This window comes from Macrotis lagotis, chromosome 8 (genome assembly GCF_037893015.1).
Source record: "Macrotis lagotis isolate mMagLag1 chromosome 8, bilby.v1.9.chrom.fasta, whole genome shotgun sequence".
Classification (NCBI taxonomy): Eukaryota; Metazoa; Chordata; class Mammalia; order Peramelemorphia; family Peramelidae; genus Macrotis; species Macrotis lagotis.
This window is the reverse complement of record NC_133665.1, coordinates 177,115,831-177,137,833: the sequence shown is the minus strand read 5'-3', so window position 1 is coordinate 177,137,833 and position 22,003 is coordinate 177,115,831. Positions and strand designations below refer to the sequence as shown.

The 22,003-nt window shown below is 38.9% G+C and overlaps 1 protein-coding gene across 1 annotated transcript in view; it reads right to left on the bottom strand.

Moving 5' to 3' along the window:
- The window catches only part of DENND6A (DENN domain containing 6A), a 102,195-nt gene that overhangs the window by 40,065 nt on the left and 40,127 nt on the right, over positions 1-22,003 (bottom strand). The window contains exons 10-14 of the mRNA XM_074198896.1: positions 20,992-21,114; positions 20,735-20,830; positions 11,291-11,385; positions 2,783-2,848; positions 2,640-2,704 (exon numbers count right to left, since the gene is read on the bottom strand). Of these exons, the coding sequence (XP_074054997.1) occupies positions 2,640-2,704; positions 2,783-2,848; positions 11,291-11,385; positions 20,735-20,830; positions 20,992-21,114 (445 nt within the window). The remainder of the gene's footprint in view (positions 1-2,639; positions 2,705-2,782; positions 2,849-11,290; positions 11,386-20,734; positions 20,831-20,991; positions 21,115-22,003) is intronic.

Genomic DNA, 22,003 nt, shown 5'->3' with positions numbered 1-22,003 from the left:
AATGGTTTGGCAAAGAAGCAATGAGTCCAAGGAGACAAAGTTCCATTCAGAGAAAATGGTCCCAGGAGCAGCTAGGTGGCGCAGAGGATAGAGCACCAGCCCTGGAGTCAGGAGTACCTGAGTTCAAGTCTGACCTCAGACACTTAATAATTATACCTAGCTGTGTGGCTCTGGGCAAGCCACTTAACCCCATTGTCTTGCCAAAAAAAACCCTAAAACAGAGAAAAATGTCCCTTGTTCTTTTGACTCTCACAAAGCAAGCAGGACGAGGTTACATGAGTTCAAGGGACAGATCGCATTTAGATGATCTCTGTGTGTGCATCTCCTGTGAAGTCTTTCAAAACAGAGTCGAGATGAACACAAATGGAATTGTTGTGACTCTAGGAAATGCCCTAAGCTCAGCTCCAAAATCTCAGTCCCTCCCCTGTCTTGGTACCCTGGCTCAGGTGCTCAATAATAAATCTGACCATTTGTGTCTTGAGGGAAGGAAGGAAAGCAGCAGCATTTCGTCCAGGTCACACAATGAGCCTTGGACGGGGAGTTGCCAAGACCAAGAGGAGGGCCCGGCTGCTGGACCCCCAAGGAGAGGCCCCGAGAAGCCCAGGGGCCAAGGCAGTGGCCTGAGAATCCTGAGAAGAATGAGCATGTCCCCGATGGCTCCTCTGCCTGAGTCCTAGGCTGAGTGTTTTACAAAGATGATCCCAATGGATCCTCACAACCACCCTGGGAAGTGTGAGCTGTTATTTTCCCCATTTTGCAGTGGAGCAAACTGAGGCAAAATATGTGAAATGACTTGCCCAAGGTCGCACAGCCAGTAAATATCTGAGGCCACATTTGAACTCAGATCTTCCTGGTTCCAGGTCAAGCCCTCTAGCTACAGCATCACTTTATCCCCATTTTATAAATAAGGAAATCAAGTCAGACAGAGTTTAAAGGATGGGTCCAGAGACACAGAACCAGAAAAGTGTCAAAGGCTGGATTTGAATTTAAGTCTTCCTAACTCTGAGCCATTTACTCTATCCATTGTGCCACCAAGCTTCAAATTGTCTGTATAGTTCTGCAAAGAAAAAATATTTTCTTTCACATGCTGGTTTGATCATTTTGAATTACTACACCACGAGTACAAAGTATTCAACTTTGAATATCTGACAAGTCCACAGCTCTAAGTCAAACAGAAATTATTTTTAAATTACTTACACAGCTCTTCCTCAATTAGTGAGAATGATCATAGAAATCATCCATGTCAAAAGGACTTCACCTGGCCAGCCCAGAATGGCTAAAGAAACCTCCTATTCAGAGGAAGAATGCCCTCTGTTCTGGGGCTCAAGTCCTTGGGGGGGTGGGGGAGGAGAAGAAGAGCCTGCCTTTCTCTGAAGCTCTTTCACTCTCTTGATCAATCTAAGGCCTTTGCACAACCACACACAGACACACTTATTACCTAGTAAATTAAACTCAGAAATGTTTTGGGTTTGGTTTTTTTTTTGCAAGGCAGCGGGAGGTTAAGTGACTTGCCCAAGGCCACACAGCCAGGTAATTATTAAGTGTCTGAGGTCACATTTGAACTCAAGTCCTCCTGACTTCAGGACTGGTGCTCTATTCACTATGCCACCTAGCTGCCCCTCAGAAATGTTTTTTTTTCAAATCACCTTCTAGGGAAAAATACATGAATGAAGAGACTTCCAAAGCAGAAAAACAACCAAAATGGGTCCTCCAGGTCTTTGTTCAGGTTGGAAAATGCAGATGATTTAGACAACACTATCTCAGGGTGAGCTGACACAGAATTTGGCAGCTAATAATACTTTTTACCCTCCTGAGCTTCCTCCCTTGCCCATTGGGCACAACCAGATCATCTGACAGGGATAATTCAGGTTTGAAGATTTCAAGCCCATGCACAGCGTTCTATGAACCAAGGGAAAATGAAGGAAGCAGAACCGGAGAACAGGATCCACAGTGGCCACAAGTATGTAAAGGGACAACTACCTAGAAAGGCAAGGAGGCTTCAGCTCATTGCACTGCCCCTTCTGGTTCTGAGCGGACATGGTGAAACATGTTTCAATCTCTCAGCAGAGAGGTGGAGGACTATGGGAGTGGAGGATTGCAAACATTCCCAGGTGTGGCCATTTACCTACGAGCTTTGCTTAATTGCTCTTCTCTTAGTGTTCTAAGGGAAAGTCAATATATGTGAGGGCTGGAAAGTGAATGACAATATAAAAATAAAAAGCATCAATAAAACTAAAGAAAAAATTTGTAACTGAAATAGAAAGCTTATACTTATGTTCTTTTTTTTATATTAGGGATATCTTTTATTTTACATGTTTATTTGGACTTTATTTTCCCTAGTTATATGTAAAAACCATTTTTAACATCCATTCTTAAAATTTGCATTCCATATTCTCTCCCTTTCTCCCTCCCCACCGCCCCACTGAGAAGGTTAGCAATTCCATATAGATCATTCATGTGTCACACTTCCATTCTACCTGCCAGGAGAAAGCATCCGGTCAGTAACTGGAGAGCTGATTAGGTCAAAAGCTTCTTCACAGAGAAGCTCTTATAGTCATGATGCTATTCCCTCCTCACTCCCATCCCCATACGTGAAGTTTACAAAAACCTTTGTAAAATAAAAAAAAAATTGATTTTACCTTTTGTAATTGTTTGATGATATCTTCATCTCTGTTTAAAAATGGCTTATAAGAAGTATAAACTCCTGGGGGGGGAAAGGAAAGCAATTTTTAAAAATACTCCCATACATCACGATAGTATTTAAAAGAATAAAAGTTATTACCAGGTTTAGAATCCAATGTCTTTAAGTTCTTCAGTTTTTTGACTTTGACCTGTTTCGGAATTTCACCTGCAAAAATCATAAGAGTCTTGAAATTGTTGTAATTCTCTACAGTATCAATTATAGTCAACATAAAGAGAAGACAGCCCTTTCCAAGGTAAATTATCTCTGAGGAATATCCAACTTCATCACTTAGCCAGGGATGTTATATCTAAAACATTTCTCTTAAGTTCATGATGAATTGTTCTCTTACGTGTTCAGGTATCACAGAATTATAGTACAGAGAAATTTGCAAACATTAATGGCAAATAGACATAATCTTCCACTGAAATCCAGGATTCCTTTATTATCTTCTCTTCACAAAAATAGTATCTTTGCTTTAAAAATATAGTTAAAAGTTTAATCTTCTCTGAAACCCAAGCACTGTATCTTGAGTATGCCACATCTCCAGGACCATGGGTCCCTTGTGGACAACTGAATCTATTTCATCACTTTGAATTTGTGGATTTTCCTGACATTCAAGATGCTGTTCCCCAATGTAAGAACTTATAGCACAGTAGGTGATCAAAGTGTGCAAAGTAACTCCTGGCACAGATCAAGCAAAACCTACAACAATGGAAGCAGAGGCAAGTCTTGGAAGACCAGGATAAACAGACGGTAAAGTCATTTAGGAAGACAATGGGAACACTGACCTTGAGAATGGAGGTGGCAAGGAACAAGAGGATGTTGGGGGAGGCGCCTCAAAGATGAGACAGATGGGAAGCTGCTCTGGGGAGGTGAGACAATGATGAAGAAAGGCAGGGCTGCTCAGCTGCTACTCGGGCTCAGTTCTCTGCCAAGGAGAAAGCCCCCTGGACTGGAACAGACAACAACAATGACTAAGAGGGACTCAACAGAACCCAACTGCCATTTGTGAACACAAGTCACCTAATCCAGATGAACTAACCAGCTGAGAGAGCTGGTGACATGATGACCAGCCATCAGCAATAACCTTTGAACCAGCATGGCTTCATCAAGATCACATTTGCCAAAATAACCTTCTTCCCTCTTAGTTAGAATTATTAAATTCAGTAACTGATAAACAAGCAAGAGCAGACAGAAGACCAACCCTGGAACCAGGAAGACCCCTAGTTCAAATCCTGCCTTGGACACATATATACCAATTATATGACATGGGCAAAGACCTTAAACTCACTATCCTACTAATCAACTTAGATTGTAAATTACAGATTAAGTTGATTATTAATAACCAATTATGGGGGAGTTTTAGATTTCTTCCTCCCCTACTTACTTGTTCAACGTCCAGTCATTGAAGATCATCACCTCTGCCAAAAGCTTACCCCATTTAGATCATATAAGCGAATTCCTGCTTATTGTGTTCTACTCAAGTTTGGTTGGGGATAAATTCTTTGATTAAATTCCCCAAGGCTGGGGGTGATTCAGAAGTAAGTAATCAAAAGTCTCATCCCTGAGGCCCTCAGTAGAATAATCCACCTCACACGTTTATTCTCTTTCATTACTTGTTAAGCAATCAGAGTCGACTGTCACCCTCAGGAACACTGAGTCTTCCAAGGGCACAGAATCATCAAATGCATTTCATGAGGAGTCTTTGGCATTGAGAGTGACATTGACTCCTTTTATCAACTGATATATTAGCATTATTATTATTATTTTTTAGATTTTTCCAAGGCAAACAGGGTTAAGTGGCTTGCCCAAGGCCACACAGCTAGGTAATTATTAAGTATCTGAGACCGGATTTGAACCCAGGTACTCCTGACTCCAGGGCCGGTGCTTTATCCACTATACCACCTAGCCACCCCTATTAGCATGAATTTTAAAAATGATGAATTAGTCAGAAACTAAGACTCCCAAACTTTTTAAAAGTCACAAGTTAAAGACTGAATCAGTGGAGAAAATTTCTACAAATCTAGATTTAGACTAGGTAGGTGAATGTTACGGATGTAGATAATCTCGATTTCAGCAAAGCATCTGACATGACAAAATCACCCCATTTTTTTAGCAGAAAATGGCCAAACTATGATCATTAATAGTTTGAAACCAATGATTTCAATAAAGATAAAGATTTCATGTTTATCAAATTTGCAGATGACTCCAAGCTGGTGGAATGAGCTAACATACTGGATAAATGTCAGTAATCAGAAAGATCTTGAAAGGCCAGAACCCTAGACCAAATCTAAGATGAAATTTAATGGGAAAAAAATATAAACTCTTACACCAATTCAAAAGTTCAGCTTCACAATACAAGATGAAGGAAACATCACTGGTAGAATATCGTTTGTCTAAAAAAAGATCTGAGGGCTTATTATAAGCCTGCAAGTGTGATTAAAAAAAACCCCAAGAAACTGAATGTAATCTGAAGCTGTACCAAGAGAGGTACAAGGTCCAGGTAGGGACAGTTCTTCCGTTCAGCTGCCCTGGACAGACTCCACTTGGAGTTTTGTATTAAGTTCTGGTCACCAGGATGAAGGAGGACAATGATAAGCTAGAGACTATTCAGAAGTCACCAAGCAAGACTGTAAAAGGCATCAAAATCAAGGAATGCAGAAATCGACTGAAGGAACCAGGGCTATTTAGCCTGGTGAAGAAGAACCATCAAAAAAAGAGGGAAACATGAAAGCTATCTAACCTTCAAGTATATGAAGTCCAGGCACAACCAGCAAGGACTGCCTTGGGCACAGGAGCCGGGGAGTATGAAGTGGGGGGCCTCCAGCAAAGATGAAGCAAACTCTGAGCAAGGATGCTGGGAAGAGAATTCTTTCTTACTGGGCTGCAGGTTGCCCTCGGCAACGAGCAGCCTAAGATGTCGGGGTTTCCTTACTCAATGTTAAACAAACATTTTACCTTCAATACTTAGGCACTGAAGGTACAAACTGCTCAGAAATTTACCAAGTTTTGAATTCATCATTTCAGAGTAAATCTTTTTAGGGCAACAGATGCAGGAGCAAGTCTTGAAATTACATAGGATAATGACCCTATCATCATTTTTAAGGCCCACAGGAAGCACCTTATAAAAGCTATTAACCATTAGCATTACCATGTGTCTTAGCCTATCAACATTTTTCTTATTTTCAGTTTTATGATTTGTCTTAACTACAACATAATCTTGTACACAATCTCAGGCAAAAAATAAAACATTTTTGAAGCCATTTGTCTACACCTGTCTCTAATGGCTTCAAATGAAGCCTTTTGTCAAGTTATTGAACCACAGTTCACCACTCCGGGGTTTAGTCTATCATACAAGTGAAAGCCCCCCCCAGATGTGTCTACTCCCTATAAATAGTGTCAACTTGGGGTGGCTAGGTGGCGCAGTGGATAAAGTACTGGCCTTGGAGTCAGGAGGACCTGGGTTCAAATCCAGCCTCAGACACTTAATAATTACCTAGCTGTGTGGCCTTGGGCAAGCCATTTAACCCCATTGCCTTGAAAAAAAAAAAATAGTGTCATCTTTTACAAACCACACAGGTGAGCTGTCAAAACAGCAGAGAAGAGGTCAGGAGTTTAATTATAGTGACAACCTAAGCAACCCTTCCGTAAGAGAATAACTCAGTGACAAGACTTCTTTTCATCCGAGGCTGAAGAGCCCAAAGTCTCCAAGCAGAACCTGCTTGATGAACACTTGATGGCTTCTACAGAGACTTCAGCTCTCCACGCTCTGGCTACCACTAGAGAAGGTCCCAGCAGCGGCCACTCGACTATCCACGAATCAATCTAATCAAGGACAAACTTAACATGAGCAACACAGGATCACAAAAGGTCAGCTTTAGAAATAGAAGATCACTTAAAGGCCAGTGAGGGCAACCCTCTCATTCTGCAGGTGAGAGAACAGAGCACAAAGAGTTTAATCGACATGATTGGGGAATTGTCAGAAATGAGACCTGAATCCCATTTTCCCTGACTCCAAGTCGGCCACCCTCCCCACTATTCTACCTTAATTCATTCTTATCCCATGGCAGACAATGACATGAACAGGCAAAAACCTGACACAGCTGTCACCCTAAGCAACACAGTTCAGCTTGTAGTGACAGAAAAGTGGCAGTCAAGTAGGGCAAAGAATCCTAATCCTAGGCAACTGTTCCAAACATCAATCTAACTGCAGAAGGCTACCTGCAATTGATTCCCCTTGCTCAACAACCAACAAAAAGATGAGTTATTAGAGAAATTAAACCATTGTGATGTTGACAGTTTAATTTAAAATGAAATAAATAACAAGTTCCCATTAAATGGAAAACTTTCTCCCTGGAAAAGTAAACAAAGGAAATGTAGCATTTAGTTTTAAAACAAGGAAGCAGGCAGAATGATCCATCTGAGCACAAAAATTCTTTTAAGGTATTTCACTTATTTTTTTGTTTTGTTTTGTAGGTTTTTGCAAGGCAATGGGGTTAAGTGGCTTGCCTAAGGCCACACAGCTAGGTCATTATTAAGAGTCTGAGGTCGGATTTGAACTCAGGTACTCCTGACTCCAGGGCCCGTGCTTTATCCACTGCACCACCTAGCTGTACTCACTTACATTGTTAATATAACTTAGATAAGTACTTTTTTTTTTCTTTCAAGGCCAGGTTGATAAATTCATTTAAGGATTGAATTAGTAGCTAAAAGGGAAATAATGTCCTTCCCATACCCTGCCTTTTATTTTCCTTTATTTCTCCAATCCTTTCTATCTTTCCCAAGCCTAAGGTGACAGAACTGTCAACTTGAGATTATACTCTCAATTCAACCAACTCATTTTTTTATGGACCTACAAGGTCCATAATACGCAAATTCAGCCAGGAAACAAAAGTAGTGGTCATACTTTAGCTAATACAGTTAGCCAAAAGAGTTCCACTAAATGCCCATGGATTGGACTGACTAATAAATCATCACCTCTTAGAACAAGGGGCTTGGGCAACAGCATTACCCAAGTCCTTTCTTGATCCAAAATGTTAAAAAAAAAAAAGACAATTCAAAAGAGAATATAAAGAGGATTTCTTTTTAAGTCTGTGTATTTTCTTTTTCTTCTTTTTCTTTTTTAGTTTTTTGCAAGGCAAATGGGGTTAAGTGGCTTGCCCAAGGACACACAGCTAGGTAATTATTAAGTGTCTGAGACTGGATTTGAACCCAGGTACTCCTGACTCCAAGGCTGGTGCTTTATCCACTACACCACCTAGCCGCCCCAAGTCTGTGTATTTTCTAAGGCACCAGTGAAACATCAATCCTGCTCCCCCCAATGGAGCAGAGGCTTTCTAGCATGTTTTGCTGTTAAACTCCTCCCAGTGTGGGAATAAAAAGTAAAAACTCTCTTTCATATGTTACTTCTTTTTTAAAAATATGATGTCAAAATTGCAGACATGTTATTGTTAATCTTCATGAAAGGTTAACATCTCCCAAATACAAACTGAAAACCAAAGGCTCCAAAAGGAGTATGGTCAACATGACCATTCTACACTATTCAAGCCTGTGCTTCCAATTCAAGGCCTATGCAGACCATCAAGACATCTGTCATTGTTCATTTGCCACAACGAAGGGGAGATGACACTATATGTCAGAGGTGGATCTCCCTGACTCCAAGGTCACGCCTCTCTCTGCTCTACAACAGAAGCGCTAATGTTTTTTTTTTGTTTTTTTATATTTTTCAAGGCAATGGGGTTAAGTGGCTTGCCCAAGGCCACACAGCTAGGTAATTATTAAGTGTCTGAGACTGCATTTGAACTCAGGTCCTCCTGACTCCAGGTTCGGTGCTCTATCCACTGTGCCACCTAGCCGCCCCACCACTGCGCCACCTAGCCGCCCCAAGAAGCTCTAATGCTGAGGATGCTGGTAGCAACCAGGCCTTTCTCTTTCAAAGTTCAATCTCATGTAAGGTCCAAATCATAAATATAAATTCTACTTCAGTGTCATTACTGTGTGAAGAACAGAACCCTAAAGGGACAAGGAAAATCCAAGACTGAGGTATCCTAGTCAAGGTAGGAGCCACATCTAGAGAACACTGTCACTTTCTATCAATACTTACTCATCAGCAAGTCTCTGCTCCCATACAACAATCCAGGTTAAAACCACACTAACAAAGCAAGCAAATAGCTTCCTTTTTGAGACCAAACACATTAATTTTTGTCTCATTTCTTATCTGAATTCTTATCTTTTTTTTTTTTTTTAGATTTTTCAAGGCAATGGGGTTAAGTGGCTTGCCCAAGGCCACACGGCTAGGTAATTATTAAGTGTCTGAGGCCGGATTTGAACCCAGGTACTCCTGACTCCAGGGCTGGTGCTCTATCCACTGCACCACCTAGCCGCCCGATTCTTATCTTTTTTTTTAGTGCAGACATTACTTATGTAAAAATTCTTACCCTGCTAATGACTTCATGATAAAGTTCTAATTTGTGTACAGAAATCAAGGAGAGAGGTTTTTTCCACTAGAAAACAAAGAAAATTAACAATAGAAGACTATATTACAATTACCTAAAGTATTTCCATTAGTAGGACAAATCTGCTGAAACCAAATGTCAAAATGAATTGTGGGTGGAGGAGGGGAGCAGAGAGAGACTTTCTCCTCTTATAGCCTCTGCCCATCTGTACTGTGAGATGGACTTTTCCTCACCAGGAGCTCCTTAAAATCTAAGAAATAACAGTTCTGGTACCAAAAAATTCTCTCTAGTATATTCAAACACCCCAACCTAAAGAATCTCATTCTTTTTTCTTTCTTTTTTTTAAGACAATAGGGATAAAGTGACTTGCCCAGAGCCACCCACAGAGTAAGTGTGTAAGTGTAAAGTATCTGAGGCCAGATCTGAACTCAAGTCCTCCTGACTCCAGGACCTGTGCTCTATTGACCTCAGGGTGGTTTGGTCTGGTCAAAGCAGACAGGCTAGAACTAAGGATATCAGTGAAAGATAAAAAGTATAATAGGTTTATATTAAATGAACACAAGTACATTTAGAAATTATCTTGTGATATTTTTATCCAAACTGGTTCTGAAAATCATTTTACAAAATTAAGAAACATGTATTAGATATAACATCCCAGATTAAAAAACAATGATGCAAAGGGAGAACATGAATTTATCCATTACAATGTGAAACAAATCAAAATTTATTAATGAAGAACATCACATGTAGTCATTCTTTTTAATATCTACCTATTAATAAAACATCCAAAATCATTGGGAAATTATGCAATTTAAAATTTATTCAATTTTTTGAATGAATGAATGAAAAATATTAACAAGTGCTCACAACATGCCCCAGCACTCCACTAAATAGTGGCTTTATAAAGACATGAGATAGTCTGTGCCCTCAAGAAGCTTACATCTGAATAGGGGGAGACAAGCTATTATAATGGAGAAATGGCCAGAAGGAGTGTTTGATGGTCCAAAGGGCAGAATTGCTAGGTTTGGTGAAGAATATGAAGATCTGAATGAAGCCTAGGGGTCAGTAAGGAAGATAGGGAAGGGCTATGCTATGATGCAACTCCTTTTAATATTTTTTTTAAAGGAGCATATTTTCTCCACCAGAACATTCCACTTTGTGATGCAATGTTGCACAATCCTTGGTAAGGCCTCCACTGTGCTTTGGACAGGCACAAGAACCAAGCCTAGCCTAAGGTACAGATATGTCGCATCCACAATCTGAGAAGGCCTCTCCAAAGTCCACGTACCAAATCCCTCTTGATCCTTAAAACTTAATGACATATATTTTTCCAACTAAGTTTAACTTTATTCTGAGACCTCTTGCAGAATTCTATACCTTGTGGTTACTGTAGCAGTTATTTCACCATGTAGGGCACACTGTGCTAAAATATAAAGAATTTTCTCTACTGCATCTCTCTCTACCCTCTTCTCACCTCTTACCCAGACTACAGCAAGAACCTCCTAACTGGGTACCCCGATTCAACTCCCCTTTCACTTCTAATTCAAACTTCAACAGTGGTCAAAGCAATATACTTAATGCCTCAGTCTGACTGGTCCTTTATTTGGTATTCAAAGCCTTTGACAATTTAGCCCCTTTTCCAGGTTCACAACACTCTCTTCTCTCCTCAGACTCTTCCCTCAACTCCCCCTCCCTCCTTCAAATCCCTGGTCCCCTTAACTCAAAGCTGCCTGTGATGTCATCTGAGAAACCCCTCTGTAATCAGGGGGTTTGGGGCAGGGTATGGCCCTTCAGAATGTGAACTCCTTTGGGTCAGACTTCTCTTTATCTTTATAAGCCAGTGCCTAGGCCTAGTACCTAGGCACTTAAATCCTTAGTGATTCATAAAGAAAAACATTCTCTTTCAGCTCAATACTCAATTTCTGATCACCATTAATATAATGCGCATTACTGGCAACAGAGAATCTTCCATATACATACATATGCTATGCCAACAAGTAGTCCTTTCCTTTCAGCAGGTTTTCCAAATACTTGATAGGGGCATCCATTAAACAATATTTCAATATAACTAAAGTCTGAAAACAGAGAGTTGGAGAGGCACTTCAAGCAAAACTGTAAATCATAAAAACTGAACATCAAGGGCATACTCTACCTGCCAGTTTAATATCTCCTATTCGAATGATGTGAGGCCAGTGCTGGAGCGTTTTAGCAAAAAAAGGGTTGGTCACTCCTAAAATAACTGAAGGCCTAGACAAAAAAAAACACAAAACAAGTTCAAGAGGTACAACAAAGTTAAACCTAGTCTACAAAAAATACCCCAAAGAAACTGTTGAAATTCCTTTATTCCAGTGATATCCCTCAGTAAATCTTTTTTTCTTCCCATAGATAACGCAACTTAGATTTTTTTCAAGTTACTTATTCTTGATTCAAAATAACTACTTTTAGCTAGGGGAAAAATGAATAGCATCTAGAAGAAATTTCATCTTCCTGCCAAGCTGGTGGATGGAACCAAGGTGAAATCCAAACTCTAAACATTCTCCTCAAAAAAGACAAAGCGACAACGAAGTGTAGAGGGGTTGGCTCGGCAAGGCTGGAGGAGATGAGAACGGATATGGAACTGAGTGGAACTAGAACCGAGTGAAGCCCCCTTCAAGGTTTCACTGAGTCTTCCTTTTTCCCAAAGCCATGTCAGCAAGAGCTGCAGTTTCCAAGGTCAGGAGGTATCAAAGATTATACAGCAGGGTGTTGACAGACCCCATAGATGAAGGATACTCTTACAGGGTAAAACAAATTCTCTCTCTTTGACAAGGTAAAACTGAATCTGAATAATGATGCAAATAGGGCTTGAAAATGCTTTGAACCAATTAGCTCAAGGAAAGATTATGAGCCCAGTTATTTAGGCAATAGGTAGCAGACCAGGGGGTTGAGACTGCATTAGGGACTAGATAAAAGGGGACTTGCAGGCCTCCACACTGTGCACTCCTTCTAGAGCTGTAACTCATGTTACAGAGGTGGTGTCCCCTTCTCGAGAAGAACAAATAAACTCCATTTTGTTCTCCAGGCTAGGTCTTCTGATTATTCTGTTTAAGGAGAACCAGGGCTGTAACCCACGGTTCTGATCCCACACAGGAGGATGTAAAAAGTTCTATTTTGAAGTATATAACAGGGAAGATGAGGGAGCTCTGAGAATGCAATCCTTTATTTTCTGAGTAAATTAGGGAGATCATTCCTCTACTGAAAATGAGAAGTTGGGGAGGCATATGGGTGCCTGGAGGGAAAGGGAAATCTTTGGAAAAGAGTCAACGGGGAGATCTAAAGTACTGCCACTGAGCAGCCATACCAGATGACACTAAATAATGAGACAATACAATTTGCAGTAAATAAAAACTATCGAAATAAAACTCAACAAATGAATAAGGAAAAATAAATTATAAAAATGAGATTATGTAAGGAAAGGACATATATATAGGTATTATAATCTATGAGATACATCTAAAGTAGTATTTTTTTTTGGGGGGGGGGGGGGTTGAAAGGCAATAGGGTTAAGTGGTTCACACAAGGCCACACAGCTAGATATTATGAAGTGTCTGAGGCTGGATTTGAACTCAGGTCCTCTTGATTCCAGGGCCGGTACTCTATCCACTGTGCCACAGTTGCCCCCCAAAGTAGTATTAAGAAGCAAACAGGGGGGGCAGCTAGGTGGCACAGTGGATAGAGCACCGGTCCTGGAGTCAGGAGGATCTGAGTTCAAACCCAGCCTCAGACACTTCATAATTACCTAGCTGTGTGGCCTTGGGCGAGCCACTTAACCCCATTTGCCTTGCAAAAAAAACTTTAAAAAAAAAAGAAGCAAACAGGGGCCAGCTAGGTGGCATAGCAGATAGGGTGCCACCCTTGAGTCAGGAGGACCTGAGTTCAAATTCCACCTCAGACACTTAATAACAAACTAACTGTGTGATCTTGGGCAAATCACATAACCCCATTGCCTTGCAACACCCCCCCCCCAAGAAATAGAGAGAGAAATAGAAGTAAACGTATCAAGAGAAACTTTAAAAAAGAAAAAAAAAGAAATGAGCAACAATAATAGAAATAGGCATACTCGGAAGAGAAGCAAATAAGAATGAAAATAAGGAAATATTATTGATAAATCTAAATAGCTATTTGTTTTGCTTTAATACAAAAAAGTTAGCAAGTCTAATCCCAAAATAAAAGCAAATTAAAATCACTAACATTGAGGAAGGAGAGAGAGAACAGGGCAGATCCCAGTAAGGACAAAATGAAGAAAAGAAAATTCTCAAAAGTTACTATACAAGGCTCTTTACTAATAAATTTGAGAATTCAAACTAAAATTACTGTGGAAAAAATTTCATAGGAGAACATCAGTAAAATTATAAATAAGCAAATCCTATTTAGAGACTTAAATATAGAGACGTACAATAAAGCTACTTCTTTCTATGAAATGTCAATTTGAGCTCTAAAATTAAAAGAAAAACTAAAAAAACCAAAAAAGAAAACTATAACTTGATGTTGATAATGGATACCAATGGGAAAGTATACAGTAAAATATTCAAACAATATAGCAGCACATCCAAAAAATTATCTATTACAAGCAAGATAAATAAATGGAACATAAAAGTGACTGGATACCAAGAACAAAATAAACAGAAAAATTATTAAATAAATATACTACAAAGGAAGAAGAAAAAGAAGAGTACTAATGTATGACAGAAAAATAAACAGAAGGAAGTCCAAATGGAGGGCACAGTTGGACACAGATGAAAAGACTATGTGAAATTTAAATTGAATCACAAAAAGGTATAGAGTAGGAAAAACACTGTACAAAGAAGTTTGGAGTTTCATTATACAAATCCCTTTAAAAATATCTGTACATTGAAATTTTAATGTATATTGATGTTTATTAATTTCAATAATAAAAATGTTTAATTTTTTTCAAATCCAAAGGTCTTTTTCAGTTTTTGCCTCTTGATTTTCTGCATCATCTGACACTACTATTCAGTCTTCCCAACTCCTAGACATTCTTTCTTCTCCAAGTTACACTGTCAAAATATTGTTTTTTGTTCTCTTTCTCCTTTACTGAACCATCTTTAGGTCATTTGGGTCTCTCTTCTCTGTCTACACTCTCTCAGATGGCAACCTCACCATAATGGGTTTAATCATCATATCTATATGGACAACACTCAAATTCATATCATATTCTCTCTCTCTCTCTCTCCACACACACACACACACACACACACACACACACACCAGTCTAATATATTTCTGAGCTCTGGTCTCCTACCTTTTGGACATTTTGAACTTGATTTCCCATTGACATATCAAATTCAAAGTGTTCAAAAGAGCATTCATTATATTATTCCCCACACTTCTCATACAGCTTCAGAGACTGCTTGCTGGCTTCTCTTAATTCACATTAATAGGTATCCCAGAAGAATACCAAGATAAACACAATGAATATTTGTTTTAGAGAAAAGTACAAGGTCATTAAGAGCATTGTGAAATTACCTAAAAGTAATCCAACCCAGACTCTCCTGGGAGCCCAGCTCAGGGTCTCCCTGCAGTGTCTGCCAAGGCTAGATACACCGATGGACCCACTCCAAGTGCTGTCCCAGGAGGTTCCCATCAAAGACTGGAGTTTCCCTGCGTGAACTTTTAGATGGCATCTAAGTGGACGAAGCTCCTTCCAAAGCTCTCAGAGTACCCAGAGTACTCAGAGTACACAAACAGGGGCATCTAGGTGTTGTCCCCATCTCCTAGGACTCAACCTCAGTGCCTCTGCTGACCAACCATGCCTCAGCTAGAGGGCTGGCCCAGGGATGATAAGCAGAGAACAACTCAAAGGGGTCTCTGCTGTTGCTCCTATCAAGGAATCATGTCAGATCAGAACACTGCCTACACAGCTGCATTTTAGTCCATCTAATCAAACCTTTTTAAAATAGCCAAACAACAAACTGAGATCCTGTCCTCTCTTCCACTTTTAGTCAATCAGATGACTTTAAAAATGTAGAGCTTATGGGGCAGCTAGTTGGCACAATGCAGGAGCACCATTCCTGGAGTCAGGAGTACCTGGGTTCAATTCCGGTCTCAGACACTTAATAATTACCTAGCTGTGTGGCCTTGGGCAAGCCACTTAACCCCATTGCCTTGCCAACCCCCCCCCCAAAAACCCTTAAAAAAACCTTCAATGTTTTTTATTTTTGTCTTATAACAATTATCCCTGTCTTCCCCCATCCCCACCTTGTGTCAAGAAAAACAAATGAGAAGAAGCAGCTATTACAGAAACCTGGTTTAACATTATATACAAAGTTCTATTTGAGAAATCCTACTGCTGCGGTAATTTCATTAACTCTTCTTTGAAACTTTTTTTTGTTTTACCATTAGTATGGCAGGTATAAGACCCTTCTGACCACATCCCTGGGCAATTGCTTCACATCAGTTAAACTTCCAAAGCAAGAGCGGTAGGGTGTAGAGGGTGGAGTCCTAGGCTCCCACCTCTGATACTTAGAAGCTGTGTGATCCTGGGAAAGTTCCCTAACCTTACTAAAGCACCTGTGTTCTTCTGTAACATGAGGACTTTAGACCCAATCTCTAAGATCTCTCCCAGCTCTCAGTGATCCTAAGAGATGGTAATATTCCTCAACAATGTCAGTTGCTTTATCCTTTTTCCACTTTCAGTAACTAGAATAGGAGAAACTGAGGTTATTTTAGTTGCATACTATCTTCTTATCTTGTTCTTTTCTAACAGGACTTGAGTTTTGCCTAAATGAAAAAAACCTGCTTTTCAAAATATTCCTTATTGATATGCAGTTATTTCTTCTGAAGAAAAGTTTCACTTTTTAAAAGAAAAATTCAGTATTCACCTTACTTCCAAGTCTCTTCTTGGAGAAGGTACTCATAAAAGATTTCTGCTTTGGTCTCTTTTGTCTCTTAACCATAAGCACTTTTTTCAATGTATTTTTTATTCATACTCGCCTATATCCACCTTTAAATTGAAGTCTCTAAGTGTCTAAACAGAGTATATGTTAATTTAATTTAGAGAATTCTAGCAAGCTCTTTTGTAGAATTTCTCAACCACCTTATCTTCTGGATGGATGTTGGTGAATAATCTACATGAACAGTTAGGCAAAATTAACAAATGTTCCATGAAATATTTATTGTCTTCCATTTGGTTGTAACTTCCTTTTACCTTTTCATTTACTTTAATTTTTTTTTTTTTTAGATTTTTGCAAGGCTATGGGGTTAAGTGGCTTGCCCAAGGCCACACATCATTTACTTTGTAAAAGAATATTTGCTGCCCCTTTCTTTTTTGGAGGGAGAGGCAATCAGGGTTAAACGACTTACTCAGGATCACATAGATAGTACACGTCTAAAGCTGGATTTGAATTCAGATCCTACTGAACCAAAGGCCAGAGCTTTATTCACTGTGCCACCTAGTAATATTCATACTTTCATAATCTGTGACCCAATATATGTCTTTGACAGGCAAGAATATCATATTTAGCATAACCACAATTAAATCATGATTTGTAAATGGTCTACAACTCTGTGATTCTTAGCATTCTCTGCCACTTTTCCTCACTATTCTGCCTTCACTTTGCCTACTAGAAATTAAATTCTCCATTTAGACATTAAAAGGCTTAATCAGAGCAAGTCATCAAGGTAGATCTTTCCAAAATGGTAGAACTTGCAGTTCTTTCAGTACCATAAGAGTTTCCAAATATCCAGTCATTTCTGTTACTAGGAGATATCTAAGTAAAACTTTAATCTTAAAATCACTAATAGGTTCGCAGCCAAGAAAACAGAGATGTCTGCTATTCCCATTCCTATTTGACATACTTTCAGAAATCTTAGAAACTGAAGGAGGTAGGGGGGGATGATAAGAAAGGAGAATTGCCCCTACAAATCTTGTCTCTAAAACTGCCTATGTGGCCAAGGGTAAAGTCATTTAACCTCCAAGAGCCTCAGTTCCTCATCTAAAATATGAGGCAAAGTGATACTATTACTAGACATTTCCCCAAACGGTGAAAGGCATTGGGAAAAGACTAAGCTGCTTTAAAAAAAAAAACCCAAAAAGACAACCGAACTTTTTGCGCAGCAAAGCACTGGAAATGCAGTGGATGCAGAGTATGTGGAGAACAACTGAACCAACGATGGTAAAAGAGTGCAGAAGACAGCTTAAGAATGACGATGTAGAAAGGTGTGCCTTTGTGTAGAGAGTGCAACTTTTTTCCTTATTTTTTTTTAACTTATAGGGGAAGGGTGTATTGAAAATTTTGTAGATATTCTTTATGATATCCTTGAACTCATAAAATAAGTATCTGACAGACAGAAAGAAGGTTGTTTAATCTGATATCTTGCTTCTGGAAGAGAGCAATAATTAGAATATTCCCTAATGACCTTAAGCATAGTTACAGGTTACTATAACATAGCTACTCGTCTCTCCCTGAGAGGAAGGAGAAAAATATTCTTTTGCTATATCCTTAGCAGAAATGTTTGCTATTCAAAATGTGATATTTAATTACTCATGTCTGGGAACATGTAGTGAATATTTATAATCTTTCAAGATGTAAATTCATTGAATTTAATTATAATAGTAAAGGTAATTCAAAAGTATATTAGTTATAGGAACATAAACAATTGTAAGCTCCAAACAAACCCATCTTTTTCAATGTCTCTTAAATATATCTTCCAGTCAATGCCACTAAAAAAAAAAAAAAGAATATGACAGGTTTGGAGAAACCTGGAAAGACTTGTCCAAATAGAGGCAGTGTGACATAAGCAGAACCAGGGGATGATTCACCCAATGGTCTCAAGAAAAGGAAAAGAGCCTTAGTACTTTACAAATGCTCAAGAAAGGTCAACCATATAAAGGGCAGAGAAATGCTGGGTGAGATGTGCAGAAGGAGAAGGACATATTCTTTGTGGATTTCTTTGCTTATCTCTCTTTACAAAGGATGATGGATTCTCTCTGGACTAAGCCCATTGAGTGGGTAATGATTGTGATGCATAAAGAGAAGAAAAAGTTTATGGAACAATGAAAGCCAGAGACGAGACTCTGAGAGCTCAGAAGAGCCCCCCTCCCATGTCAAAAAAGGCAGTTTGGCTGTTACTGGGTTAAATCCTATAAGGGCTTTTAAAGCAGGCATGGAGAAGTCTGGCCAAAGGCTTGAGAAATCATTTGGTCTGGTGCTGCCAAGGCAACAGCAGGAGGGACTTGAAATTCAATAAATCTAGGAGCTTATTAGAGGTGAATTATTTAAATGTTTGACAAAATATAGTACGCTAATTTTTAAGTTGCAAATTTTGTATTGTCCACAAATGATGTTATAAATATCCAAATGGCCCTTAGTAGAAAAAAGTTTTTCCACCCTTGTTTTAAAGGGACAGGAGATCAATGCAGTATGCAATCCTCTCTTCTGTTCTTTGTATACTTATTGGTTAAATTTCTCAAAAATACTAAATAAAGATGAATAAGATGGACTACATCACCTCCTGCTGGCTCAAGATCTGTGATTCAATGAAAGGAATAAGCGATGGTGATGACAAAGTGAAGATATCTATTTGCTAGTACGATGATTCCAGACCTGGAAAATCTATGATAATCAACAATTTAAAAAAAAGTTTTAATAAAATAGTCAAATGTAAGTTCTAAAAAATTCAAATTGTATTATGCAACCATTAGAAATGAAGAAAACTGAATGAGAAATAAGCTTAAAATGATAAGAGGCATCAAAGAGATAGTTGTTTATAAAGTACAGGAAGAACATAAAAGGTAATTTCAAAATGATTTTCACATAAATGAAAAATCAAACGTTCATGATTATTAAATCTGTTCATGATTAGGTTAAAGAATTATGGTTAAAAATAACAATGTTTTCTAAATTATTTTAGATTTAACACAATATCACAAAATGCCCAATCCTATAGTATATCATCATAACCAATTTCATTTTGAAAAGCTGAATGGCAAGAATATAAAGAAGCACAAAAAAGAAAGCCAGAATGAGGACACTTGCTCAATATGATTTCAGAAGATGCTAATTAAATCATCATTATAAAAACTGCCCAATTCTAGAAGAGTAGAAAAAGAGCCAAGTAGAATAAAATAAAGAACCAAGAAATATCTGTCAGTGTGCATGAAGTTATGGATCAAAGAGACCAGAGGTGAAAAATTCCAGAAGAGGAACCACCATTCAATAAAAAGCATCAAAACTGAATAGCTACATAGTAAAAAATGGGTTTTGAAGGATAACTTACATGATGCACCACAATAAATTCTTACTGAATCAAATATCTAAGAATTTAAAAGAAATAAAAAGAGTTTAAAAAGAATCTAAAAAATTTTAAAGTCAAATAATAAATTTGCCTTAACTTTAAAGATCAACATTTTAATAGAACAAATGGTAGAAACTGCAACATGAATCCAATTATACAAATAGAAAAAATTTTGCAAAACAAAGCTATATTTATAAAATTAAAAGAAAATAGATCCAAGAAAAATACTTCCAAAGAACACATCAGATAGAAATAGAAAGTTCAAGTTCTACAACTAAAAGATACACAGACCCCAATTTGTCAAAGGTGAATAGATTTTCAAAGACAGAAATACAAACTGTTGGTGAATACCCCATGAAAAGACTCTCACTCTGATGGAAATGCAACTAAACTTCAGGACATTACCTTACACTCACCAAGAGAAGAAAAAAAATCACAAACTGATGAAATTCAATGTTAGAAGATAAATCAACTGTTTGAATGACACATCACAAAATTAATACCTTCTGAACTTTTTTTTTTTTTTGCAAGGCAAATGGGGTTAAGTGGCTTGCCCAAGGCTATACAAGCTAGGTAATTATTAAGTGCCTGAGACCGAATTTGAACCCAGGTACTCCTGACTCCAGGGCCGGTGCTCTATCCACTGTGCCACCTAGCCGCCCCAACCTTCTGAACTCTTAAGCATTTTATTATTAGAACTTTATCCTGAAAATGTTATAAAAAGAAAAAAAGACTTTACAAAAATATTGTGATTTATTCATTTACAATTTATTTTTCTTGATGTTTTCTGTTTTCTATCACATTCTTTTCTAAATACACTATCCTGTCTGCCCCCTGCAAGTCATTCATTGTAAAAAAAGATTTTAAAAGAAAAACAAAAAAAATTTCAACAATCCTAATGACACAGTGATTAGCTGGGCCTGCACTCACCACATTTCACATTCACGGACATGGAAGGAGATTCTCCTTCATTTCTAATAAGAAAGAACAGGAGGTGGCGGCTAGGTGGCACAGTGGATAGAGCACCGGCCCTGGAGTCAGGAGGAGCTGAGTTCAAATCTGGCCTCAGACATTTAATAATTACCTAGCTGTGTAACCTTGGGCAAGTCACTTAACCCCACAGCCTTGACAAAAAAAAATATTTAATTGGCCTTTGTATATCACTACCAAAGCTAATGAATTTTCTTTAGATTCTGCCTTTTCAAAAGATTCATACAGACTCAAAATTTAAACAAAACCTTTAGATTCTGACTTCAGAGGTAAAACTTGCACACTTTTAACAATAGCACCATTGACTCACGGAGCTTGTGTCCGCGTAGTGTACTCCTTGAATTCACTGTCATGTATGGTAAAGTAGGGTCTGAAGTCACTGTAGTACTTGAGTGGGGAAATACAGCTGTGGGCAAGAAAAACAAGAAACAAAGTCCATAAAACAAAATTCACAGTTGACTTAAGTAACTACTCAATCATTATACCATATATAGAGACAGACAAATATGGTATTTGCTTTACAGTGTTAGTTTTCAAAACAAAGAGAAAAATAAAAGAGATACGAACCTAACAAGTGCCAATACAGTTTCCGAAGATTCAGATGGAGATGGTGCCATGACAACAAGAGGTTCTCCCAACAGCACCAGCTCCCAAAGCATCTGGCAGTGCAGGAACACAGGACAGAAACACCTGAAATTACAACAAAAATTGCTGATGACTTCAATCCCCTGATCAACAAGCCTGGGCCAGGCCTTGTGCGAATTCCTGGGGAAATAAATGCAAAGAATAAAACAATCCCCACACCTTAGGGTCAACATTTAATAGGACAGAAAACAAGTCTAAGCACACAGAGAGAACAGACAAATGCATCCTGCAGAAGGGAACACGTGGGCTGGATCTGGAAAGGGAAAAGGAATCATATAACACCAGGGTTCAGTTAAGGAAGGAGTGCATTCTAGGAAGTGGGGGGGGTGGTCTGAGTCGTATGTGTTTGAAGAACAGAGAGCAGGCAAGTTGAAAGGGGACCAGAGAATACAAAAGGGGAAGGCCCACAAAGGGCTTTCAAAATGCAACATCAGCATGTATGTTCCTTTCGCCACAGTTTACTGAGAATGGTATGGAGGGACACGGTCACATTTCTGCTTCAGGGAGATCATTTGGACTAGCATGGGGGTGACAAAACAGAATGGGAAGAGACCTGAGACAGAGAGACAAATTATGAGGTTGTTACTATGATCTATCACAAAAAGATAGGGGGGGCCTGAATTAAAGTAGCAGCCATATACACTGAAAGAAGAGGCTATGATGAGAGAAATGGCAGAGACAGAAATCCCAAGACCGTCAGGAGCCAGGCAGGCCACCAAAGACATGGACCTGAGAGTCGGGAAGAAGGACGGGGTCTTTGGCAAGAAGAGTCTGGGGGGGGGAGGGAAGAGTAGGGAGAGAGATGATGAGGTCTCCTCGGGACATGTGAATGGACATTTCCAACAGGAAATGTCCAAGGGCAGGTGGTGACATGGGTCTTAAGCTTCTTCATAACCAACACAAGGTTTTTTTGTTATCCTCATTTTGGGAAGAA